Raw genomic sequence first — 11,487 nt, 5'->3', positions numbered from 1 at the left:
CATCAGAGCAGTGCAAGTGTGGCAGGAAGGCCTACCTACCCCCACCCCCGCTAAGACCACAGGGCCTCATCCACCAGTGCAAGACTGCAGCAGTCTTTCGCTGCCTCCCTTGGCCCCCATGCAGCAAGTTTGCTCTCCCTGCTATATCAGATTTCCTGTTCAGAGCAGAGCTTCAGGCTTCCCAGAATCCAGCCCTGGCAACTCTCTCAGGATATTTTCCATTTGCATATATTTCCAAAACGGCTGACCTCCCTTTAAGCTATCCTCCTAGTAGCAGCCTTTTCTCAGCTGCACATTACGCTAACTCACCCAGCGAACTCACTTTGCCATCATTTTTTTCTAGAACGCAGAATAAAGTGAAAGGATATTATGGGAACCCAGGAGATCAGGATTAAAATTACCACTCAGTCACAAAGCTCACTGTGTGACCGGTCACTGTTTTTGAGCTTATCCTTCCCACAGGGTTGTTGTGAGGAGGAGGAGGAGGAGGAGGAGGAGGAGGAGGAGGAGGAGGAGAAGAAGAAGAAGAAGAAGAAGAAGAAGAAGAAGAAGAAGAAGAAGAAGAAGAAGAAGAAGAAGAAGAAGAAGAAGAAGAAGAAGATCTTTATTGTCATTGCCCCCTTTGGGGACAACGAAATTACTTGACTGCTCCATAAAAACACTAATTAAACAATACAGTATAATACAGCAAGGGAGATTAGATGACTTTCAAAGTCCGGGCTTCCCATTCAGGGCCGAGATCGCTCTGGAGAAGAAGCTGTTCTTAAGACGGCTCGTTCTTGTCTTCATCGTCCTGTATCTCCATCCCGACGGCAAGAGCTCGAAGAGACAGTGACCAGGATGCGATGGATCTTTTACTATGTCCAGTGCCTTCCTATGGCACCTTGTGGCATAAATCTGCACTAAGGTGGAGAGTGGGCAGCCAACAATGCTCTCTGCTGCCTTAACAACCCTGCACAACCCCATCCTGTCCTGGGCAGTACAGCTTCCGTACCACACACATAAGCCATAAGTGAGCACGCTCTCAATGGCACAGTGATAGAAGGCAAGCAGCAGTTTCTGCGGAAGATGGGGAGAACATGGGGGAAAGGACAACCAGGAATGTCACACTGAACTACTTGGAGAAAACATGATAGAATGATTATGAAAGTAATACTCAATGAGAAAGAATGATAGCAATTAAAATGCCTATGTCCAATCAGCATGTCCACAATTTTGAATTGGAGGGGTGTGTTTGTGGAATCATGGGGGGGGGGGAACATAATAAATATCTGGGACTCAACAGAATATTCAGGTCTACAAACATTGGTCTTTGCAAGTAGTTCCTCAGCAAATCCAATTTGTGGCTGTTGTTGGCTGGGCTAGGCTTGCTTAGGTGATATATGCAGGCAGGGTGCAATACATAATCCTGAACTATATATAGGCACTGAGCCATCTCTTGCAGTCTTATACTTTTTGGTTAAGAACCTTTTTATATTTGCCAGGTTGTTTTAGATTCTTATTTCCCACAACGACCACATGAGCGCATTTTTAGCAAGACAACAGAAAATAACATCGCTAGCACCTTCAAGACTAACACATTTATTTGGGCACAAGATTTGTTGGATGCAGCTCACGTCATCAGATGCATCGTTCTTGGTACAGTGGTACCTCAGGTTACATACGCTTCAGGTTACATACGCTTCAGGTTACAGACTCCACTAACCCAGAAATAGTGCTTCAGGTTAAGAACTTTGCTTCAGGATAAGAACAGAAATCGTGCTCCAGTGGCACAGCGGCAGCAGGAGGCTCCATTAACTAAAGTGGTGCTTCAGGTTAAGAACAGTTTCAGGTTAAGAACGGACCTCCGGAACGAATTAAGTACGTAACCCGAGGTACCACTGTATTCTATGAAAGCACATGTAGTTGAAAGCGCTACTTGATTCCTGTGGCTGCTGTTAAGCCCTGGCTAGTTGGCTACCACTTGGATCGAGAACATACCAGACCAGCCAGACCAGAGTAATCTATCCAAAACTACAATGCCTGTGACAGATGGAAGGAATTTTAAATTTGGTCTCTAGGTCTTCTGGTGGGCCGGCTTTTTAAAAAAGTGTGAAGGCCAGTTAGCTTACTGAGAAGGAATGGGTTCAGGCATAACTAGAGCTTATGAGTGTCAGAAGTCCATGGTATATGTACCGTGGGGAATAAGATGATTTCCCAAAATGTCCAGTATGCCTTTGAAGAAAGCGCTTCAGAACGGATGCATTGTCTATCTAAATAGCAGAGCTGCTAAGCTCAAATCCTGCGGCTGGCCTGTCATCGTTGGCAGCAGGAGGAAGGAGAACTGCCCAGCCACTGCTAACCCCCAGTGGCCCCAGTAAAATAAAAATAAATATTACAGCATGCATTTACTGGCTGGAGACAGATGAGTAGGCCAGAGCAATACATTTGAGTGGTGCAGAGAGCTGATTGGCCAGGTAATGGAAGATTGACATAAATGTCTCCAGGCGCCTCTCTAAATTCAAATAGATTTTGGAAGGATGTGTGGGACAGGAAACAAATTGACTTTGAGATGATTGATGATGATGATGATGATGATGATGATGATGATACAAATGGCTGGCATTCCACTTGGTAGGGACCAGTTTACATAATCCAAGGGAGAAAACAGCAAATTCCACTGGATTAAAAGGGGAATCCTTAGCATGGGCAGGGGGGGCTGCTGTCCCCTCTAAATCAAGTAAATAAATAACTAATACTTAACTAAAAGTAGAAATTGCAGAAAGGTTTGGACAGATTTTTCTGAGCACTTGGGGTCAAAAGAAAGTGATGTAAAACAACTGTTGTCAAGACATTTCATCCCGAATCTGCTAGGCAGAGCCAGACAGAGGATGATGACACCCCCACGACATAAATCCTGACTATGCCATGATGCTTAGCCTACTATGACCTGAAAGAACATAAACATATGCACCACTCCCTCTTCCCCCAGAAAAGCTGTGCCACGTTTATGCTCTTAACGTAAAGTGGCCATTAATTTGTGCTGTTCCTACCCTCTCTCTCCATTTGCAGCTGGGCTTAGAGATTTCACGTAAAAAGCCCCCATCATTTAGGGCCCAGTTAAAGGAACACGGGACGAAGCATTTTTTCCCTTGAGCACTGAAGTCCAAATAGTGAAAACTCACATTTAAAAGCACTGTTGCAACTTGCATGCTGAAGCATCTGTTTAGACAAGTTGGTGTCAACCATTCGGGTGTTGTTAATTCGTATCTCCAGTAATATTGGACCTCTGCTTTCTCCTAGAGTGAAATATGAAGGGCCTTTAAGGAAGCGTTCAGAAATTCTAGCTGCCCTTGATAGTCAACCATTCATTTTACAATATCAAAGCATTTACAATATAAAACAAAATGAAAGACTCTCAGAGCCATTTTTATAGTTATGTATTAATAACTTTGACTTTATCGAGGTTCCCGAACACATACAATTAAAAGAAAATGCTTAGGCTGCAATTCTAAACATGCTTACCTGAAGTAAGTACACCGAATTCAGTGAGACTTACTTCCAATATAGGTTAGCACTGTCAATCCTCTTATTTATTTCATGACTATTGATACTCCTTTTTTCTGATTTTAAAGGTAATTTTTTCCTTTCTGGAAATAGTTATCATTTTAAACAAGATTGGCTTTTTCTTGGCCAGCAGTGTGTTTATATTTAGCGTGCATATCCAATAAACCCCCAAAAATCAGTTGGATCAACTAGCAGAAGGCTTTGGCATTTTTAAGACCGATACCATTTTTATAGCATCAGTTTTCATAGGTTAGAGTCTACTTCTCAAATGCACTTTTTCAGTGAAATTGCTGAAACCCTCTGCTTGACAAGTTTGGAAAAGCTCCGAGATTTATTTTGTATTCAGGATTCACTGTCCCACCCCAAATACCAACCAATTCTTTTTGCATTCAAAAGCACTCTCAGAATAAAATTAAAAGGTTTTATTGAAAATGTAAACCAAGGTCTTTGTTTAAAAATACAGATTTCATCATTTGCAACTGTTACAGCTACAAAGTTTAACTTTTCCAGAGTCTTCTAAGATGTTATGCACGTTGAGTTCAGCATATTCTCCATTAAACTCAGTGGGACATAAGGATGAATGCATAGCATCAGGTAAACATGAGCCAAGAATCTTCTGTCACCTCAAACAGAACCTTTGCATTTCAAACCACAAGCTAAAAAGTCTAACATAGAACTGCTGCCATTTCAATATGTTTGCTATGTTCCTCTAATTTTTCTAGACTGCTATTCTGAGGGTCCAGGCACCCCCTAAAGCAGGGGTCAGCAACCTTTTTCAGATGTGGGCCAGTCCACTGTCCCTTTGACCATGTGGTGGGCCGGACTATATTTTGAAAAAAAATTAAAATGAATGAATTCCTATGCCCCACAAATAACACAGAGATGCATTTTAAATAAAAGGACACATTCTACTCATGTAAAAACACGCTGATTCCCAGACCGTCTGTGGGCCAGATTGAGAAGACGATCGGACAGCATCCGGCCCCCGGGCCTTAGGTTGCCTACCCCTGTCCTAAAGATTATTTTTCTCATTTTCAATTCCAACTTGATAAACTGTTAGCCTAAGTGGTAAACACACAGGCCCAGATTGGGCCAGGGTGCCTTCCCTATCAGTGATAGGATGGAATCCCTGCCAGATCCACCTCAAAAATGCTTCTTCAGAGTGGCTTGTCCAGCTTCCTGCATCTCTAAAGGTAAAGGTAAAGGGACCCCTGACCATTAGGTCCAGTTGTGACCAACTCTAGGGTTGCGGCGCTCATCTCGCTTTATTGGCCGAGGGAGCCGGCGTACAGCTTCCGGGTCATGTGGCCAGCATGACTAAGCCGCCTCTGGTGAACCAGAGCAGCACATAGAAATGCCGTTTACCTTCCCACCAGAGTGGTACCTATTTATCTACTTGCACTTTGACATGCTAGTGAACTGCTAGGTTGGCAGGAGCAGGGACTGAGCAACGGGAGCTCACCCCGTTGCGGGGATTCGAACTGCTGACCTTCTGATCGGCAAGTCCTAGGCTCTGTGGTTTAACCCACAGCGCCACCCGCGTCCCTCCTGCATCTCTACACCTTTATAATTTCTGCCCATTACCCAGACAATAGTAAAAATGTAAACCCTGCCTTCAGGCCCAAACTTATCAGCACCAGAATTTGGAACAGCTGTCAGCAGTATCCAAGGGAAGGGAGTTTGTATGTGTTCTTGCCTATAAGATCCCATAGAAAATAGCATTAAGACTCTCATCCTCCTCCATATATCTGTCAATATATCCTTATCCTCCTTGTACTTTTGAACTAGAAGCAATAATCCTTATCACAATTCCATTATTAAAACATTTTTGGAGTCATCAGGTACATCTTTTAAAACACACGTACTGAACCGAGGGTTGTTTTGGCTTCTGTATCTGATTACAAAAGAGTTTTTTCAGGTATAGGGGATTAACAAGTTTTTTTAAAAAATGCATGTAATTCAATATCCTGAAACCCCAGATTCAAAATGTTGCAACTTTAATTATGCTTTGCTGCATGGGATGCACAATTCCAACCTGGCCAGAACAGGAAATAAACATCACAAAGAAGAAAGGGTTTGATTCATAGCTGTCAATGTTTCCCTTTTTTTAAGGGAAATTCCCTTATTCTGAATAGGATTCCTCGTGAGAAAAGGGAAAAGTTGACAGCTATGGTTTGATTTTCCCAAAAAGAAGTCCACTCAATTTAATTTGAGTCTTGAGCATGTATGTGCCTCTATTCACTCGCCTGCAGGGAGAAAATAATGACTTAACTAGGTTTATTATATTTAATTGGGCGGGGGGGGGGAGTTGTCTTCAAGTGACCAAACAGGGGAATTTTGCAAGATTTGGCTTCTTTAGGCAACTATCAATTTGCATTTATGTATGAGCAGGCAGGAATAAACACTGAAGGATAGCAACATTTATGGAGATGAGACAGAATTGCACTTTCAGACATTTTTTGGCTTATAGAATGTAGCAGTGATAATTCAATTTGAAGGGGGGGTCATTGATGCTGAGTGGGGGCTCTCTCCCCCTTGTGTGTTTTATCTTATGAAAATCCCCCTCCCCTCAGCTGCTTTTAGGGAAAACATACAGGAATTTTCTCTCCAGGCACAGGTTAAAAGCTTCTTTTCATATTCAAAATGTGGCCTCTGTGGGTGCATTTGTAAGACCAAAAAAAGTCTATTAAAAATCACCAAGTCACGTAGAATGGCAATTCTGCTCCTATTGGAAAAGTTCTGGCCAGTTCATTGGTTGCTTTTATCTCTGAAGCGGAGTCAGGGAGCACCCCAGAGTACAAACCTGAGGGTCAACTTGGCAAAACTGAGGGTTATATCCCACGCCCTGAATATAGTAGTTGTGTGTGTTTGAAATGTCCACACAAAAATAATCCCTGTTTGCAGAGAAGTTTGTAGAGAAGTATGCTAGAGAGAAGGGTTTAGCTAAACTTCATTCCTGATATGCTATCTTCCAATGAGCTGGGAGTTTTGTCTCTTGGGGATACACCCCACCGGCAGCTTGAAGTGCTGGGGTCCAAAGAAAGTCTTTCCACTTTGCTCTGCTATCTGTAAGGTAAAAGGTAAAGGCCCCCTGGACGGTTATGTCCAGTCTAAGGTGACTCTGGGGTTGCGGCGCTCATCTCGCTTTCAGTCCGAAGGAGCCGGCGTTTCTCCACAGACAGCTTTCTGGGTCATGTGGCCAGCATGACTAAACCGCTTCTGGTGCAACAGAACACCGTGACAGAAACCAGAACGCACAGAAACACTATTTACCTTTCTGCCACAGCGGTACCTATTTATCTACAGTGGTACCTTGGTTGGCAACAGTTTTGGATTATAACCATTTTGGATTACTACCATGTCAAACCCTGAAGTGTTGTGTCCCCTTTTTTTGGATTACAGTGGTACCTCGGGTTACATACGCTTCAGGTTACATACGCTTCAGGTTACAGACTCCGCTAGCCCAGAAATAGTGCTTCAGGTTAAGAACTTTGCTTCAGAATAAGAACAGAAATCAGACTCCGGCGGCACGGCGGCACCAGGAGGCCCCACTAGCTAAAGTGGTGCCTTGGGTTAAGAACAGTTTCAGGTTAATAACGGACCTCCGGAACGAATTAAGTACTTAACCCGAGGTACCACTGTACAACCCTTTTTTATTATTATTACAACCAAATGTTTTTTGGAGGCCCCACTGGCGAAAGCGTGCCTTGAGTTACAACCTGTTTGGGTTTACAACCAGACCTCTGGAACGAATTATGGTTCTAAACCAAGGTATCACTGTACTTGCATTGGCATGCTTTTGAACTACTAGGTTGGCAGGAGCTGGGACTGAGCAACGGGTGGCGCTATGGTCTAAACCACTGAGCCTCTTGGGCTTGCCGATCAGAAGGTCGGCGGTTCAAATCCCCGTGATGGGGTGAGCTATCTATATGTACTTGCCTCCTGTGTGCTGAGGTCTTTCTGGCATGTAAAGAAGGATTAGGCCATATGTTAATCATGACAGAATTCAAAGGAGTCTCGGGGCTAAGCTTTCAAGAGTGATTTAAAGCTACCTTGATTCACTTTCTTAGCTAAAGCACTCATTAACAAATGCAATTCAGCATGAATAGTTTTGAGTTAGATATAAACTAACCTTGATTGCCGGTCCTCTTCTATGTTCATTGGTAAAGGGCTGAAACCTTCATTCACAATGAAATGGGAGTTCGCCACAAACTCATATGACTTGGTTCCTTGCTGCAGCAACAAGAAAAATGATCGAGGATGGTTCAGCTGATTTCACGGCAGGCTGCGTTATCCTAGATGAACAATGGAGTTCTGTGCTTCATAAAGGTAGTCTTGACTCCTGCCATGTATCATTCAGGAACTTCTGTGCAGGAGACAGCCAAATGGGCCCATTGAAGATTTCTCCATGCTTGTCCCATGCAAAATCGAAGCCACAAGAGCATTGTTTAGATAACTGCATTCGATACTTTCAGAAGCGACCATTCCTGAAATACTGTCAGTGAGACAACCATACAGTGAAAGCACTAAATGGTACTACCTGGAATCTAGAGTGCCAATTCCAAAGGCTTCACATCCTGAACATATTTATTCTCACGCTCTGCTTATGTCATGTCCAGTGCCTTTGATCTGTGGCGCACTTGGATCAAACCTGATTAATAGTAAACAGTTTCTAGTAACAAAACAAAACAAAACCCTTAAAAAACACCAGTTATAAAGGACAAACAACCAAACAGCAACAGCAACAAACTTTTAAGATTTTTGTTTCTTGGGATAAAAAGCACATCACTGGATTATCAGAAATATTATACAGTATTATATGTATTTATTAAGAAAAAAAATCTGCATTTTTTATAATTTAAGGCTCAACAAGAGAACAAAACCCCAACTCTGACAACAAAATACTTTTCTGCTAGAAGGCTGAAAATACCACATTCACTTCACACACGAGAAAATCAGTTTTGTACTAAAGTGGGGGGGATATATTACTTCACTAAAAGTTTCTAGAGATTTTATGAAGTCATACATCACCGAAAAAGTGCTCTTTTCATCTATAAATATAATCAGACATATAGAAAATAGAAATATTTCAGCTTGAAACTACAGTACCAACAAATAATCCATTTACTTCCCATGGAAAAAGAGGGTTTGGACAAATGAACTGTGCTACAAATGAACTGTTTCTTTTTTAGTAAAATAAATTATCCGCAAGCAACATCAATTTGCACTTAAACAGCTTAGAAAGCCTCCTAGATAATGGGAGGTGTCTAGCTTAATCTTAGCTGGTTTTATAAATAGATGACAGTCTCATGGGAAGGGGAGAACATTAAAAACCAAAATGAAACAAAATAACTTGCTTTTTCCTGAAGGTTTCTTAAGAACGGCTACCATATTTCAAAAATGAATACTAAGTGACAGTACCATTTAGCTGTCTCTAACAATTCCATCAAGCAAACGTTCTTCCTATTCCCCTTGTCTTACAAGTCTGTTTCCCTGTTGGTATCCAGGCAGAGTGCATAGAGAGATTTTCTGAGATCCATGCTGCTTTTAGCTTTGATGTTGGCCTTTTCCACAGACCCGGTCCCATTGTTAACCCCCTCGGCGTTTTCCAAGTGCACAACGGATTTGTCCAAAGAGTTTTTGCTGGTTCGTCTCTTCAAGTCCCCGGCTGAGCCGCCTTGAGCAGTACTAGACTCCTCCTTGAGGATGGCCTCTCCCTCATGGTCCGTTTCTCGGTGGTAGAAGTAGTTGAAGTTGGAGACAATAACCGGGACAGGCAGGGCGATGGTGAGCACGCCAGCAATAGCACACAAGGACCCCACAATCTTGCCCCCCACAGTGACAGGCCTCATATCTCCATAGCCCACCGTGGTCATGGTGACCACAGCCCACCAGAAGGCATCAGGGATGCTGGAGAAATGTGATTCGGGATCATCAGCCTCAGCAAAATACACGGCACTGGAGAAGAGAATCACGCCGATGAAAAGGAAGAAGATGAGAAGGCCCAGTTCCCTCATGCTGGCTTTCAAAGTCTGACCCAAGATCTGCAGCCCCTTGGAGTGCCTGGAGAGCTTGAAGATCCGGAAGACCCTGACCAGGCGGATGACTCTGAGGATGGCCAAGGACATGGCTTGCTGCTGGCCTCCGTTGCTGCTGCTGCTGCTGCTGCCCTGCGGCTGCTCCTTCTTCTGCTGCTCCTGAGCCAGCTCCGTCCCCAGCGTGATGAAGTAGGGGATGATGGCCACAATGTCAATGATGTTCATGATGTTCCTGGAGAACTCGGGCTTGCTGGGGCAGGCGAAGAAGCGCACCAGCAGCTCGAAGGTGAACCAGATGACGCACGTGGTCTCGATGATGAAGAAGGGGTCGCTGAGGGTGCTGGGCGCCGTCGGGGCGCTTTCCGCCGTGCCGTTGGGCGATGGGAGCAGGGGCACGCGCAGCTCCCGCTCGTCGCGGAACTCGGGCAGCGTCTCCAGGCAGAAGGTGATGATGGAGATGAGGATGACGAGCACGGAGACGATGGCGATGCCCCGCGCAGAGCTGGAGCTCTCCGGGTACTCGAAGATGAGCCACACCTGACGCTGGAACTCGTGCGCCGGGAGCGGCTTCTCCTCCTCGCGGATGAAACCCTCGTCCTCGCGGAAGCGCTCCATGGCCTCGTCGCCCAGCTGGTAGAAGCGGATCTCGTCGGCGAAGACATCGATGGAGACGTTGACGGGCCGCCGCAGCTTGCCGCCCGACTGGTAGAAGTAGAGGATGCCGTCGAAGCTGGGCCGGTTGCGGTCGAAGAAGTACTCGTTGCGCAGCGGGTCGAAGTACCGCATGCGCTTCTCGGGGTCCCCAAGCAGCGTGTCCGGGAACTGGCTGAGGGTCCCCAGCTGCGTCTCGAAGCGCAGCCCGGAGATGTTGAGCAGGACGCGCTGCTGGCCGCCCAGGGCGCGCTCGCTCTCCGCCTCCGCCTCCGGCCCCTCGTCGCCCTCGTCGCCCCCAGCAGCCGCAGCCGACGAAGACGGCGGCGGCTCAGAGGCAGAGGGGGCCCCCGCCGCGGGCCTGGCCCTGCCCGGGCGGGGGGGCCCTTCCTCGTCGGCCGCCAGCATGGCCACGTCGGGTGGGCGCAGGAGGCCTCGCGGCGAGCCGCGCGCTGCGCCCGGCTCCGGGCAGCCCTCCTTGGCGCCGCACTCGGGCAGCCAAGGGAGCCGATCAGCCCGGCTCAGGCCGCTGCCGGGGCCATCTTCGCCGATGGCCGTGGCGCCGCCGTTCTCCAGCGTTACCAGCGCGATCTCCATGGGGAGCAGCCGGGGCGGCGTCGGGGGCACCAAGAGGCATCGGAGGCGCCCCGCATGCTGCGCTCCGTCCGAGGCAGCCACCTCCCGGTGGGGCGGCGCGCCTCCTCCTCCTGCTGCTGCTGCTGCTTGGGCGCGCACGAAGCGCGCCAAGCGGCGGCCAAACGCGGAGAGGAGGCGGCAGGCTCTGGCTCGCCGGCTCCTCCTGACGTCAAGCGAGGCTCTCGCCTTCTTCCCGGGCGGCGGCGAGGAGGCGGGGGTCCCGGCGGCGCTCGTGTCTCCGGCGCAACCGCGGCCTCGGCAAATGCGCGCGCGCGCGCGCCCCCCACGCCGCCACCGCCGCCTGCTAAGCGAAAGCCCGCCCCCCGCGGCGCGCCGGGCGGGACGCGGGAGATGCGCGCGCGCGCGCGCCGCCTGGACCTCTGCCTCCGGGTGGAACGAGAGTGCCTCCGGGCGCGCTGCGCAGCGAACGAGGTAGAGAGCCCCGGGGCGCCTCTCTCCAAACGGGTCATCTCCATAGTTCTCCTGGGAGCGCTCCCGGCGCAACTTTGCGCACCTGTTGGGATGCGCGGGGATTCCACTCCGAGGCAGCGGAGGAAAAGGAGATGCGCCCAGGCGGAAGGGGGGTTGTTTTGCTTCGGCAAATACGGCGGCGGGG

The 11,487-nt window shown here is 47.5% G+C and overlaps 1 protein-coding gene and 1 long non-coding RNA gene across 2 annotated transcripts; both read right to left on the bottom strand.

Annotated features, from left to right (window-relative positions):
* Positions 1-3,953: 3,953 nt before the first annotated feature.
* LOC308585837 lies at positions 3,954-7,806 on the bottom strand. Its single transcript, XR_014007614.1, has 2 exons — positions 7,679-7,806; positions 3,954-4,369 (listed from the first exon to the last, which is right to left on the bottom strand). It is a non-coding gene; the product is annotated as an uncharacterized lncRNA (long non-coding RNA).
* A 545-nt stretch (positions 7,807-8,351) lies between these two features.
* Positions 8,352-11,131, bottom strand: KCNA5 (potassium voltage-gated channel subfamily A member 5). Its single transcript, XM_081191691.1, has one exon. The coding sequence runs from the start codon at positions 10,830-10,832 to the stop codon at positions 9,024-9,026; it is 1,809 nt and encodes a 602-aa protein (XP_081047817.1). The 5' UTR covers positions 10,833-11,131; the 3' UTR covers positions 8,352-9,023.
* Positions 11,132-11,487: the final 356 nt, after the last annotated feature.

This window comes from Podarcis bocagei (assembly GCF_964188305.1).
Source record: "Podarcis bocagei genome assembly, chromosome: 4".
NCBI classification, from domain to species: Eukaryota; Metazoa; Chordata; class Lepidosauria; order Squamata; family Lacertidae; genus Podarcis; species Podarcis bocagei.
The sequence above is the reverse complement of the archived record's forward strand: the minus strand, read 5'-3'. Positions and strand labels throughout refer to the sequence as shown.

Coding starts and splice junctions, on each gene's coding strand:
- KCNA5 (XM_081191691.1), bottom strand. CDS start 10,832: ATGGAGATCGCGCTGGTAACGCTGGAGAACGGCGGCGCCACGGCCATC.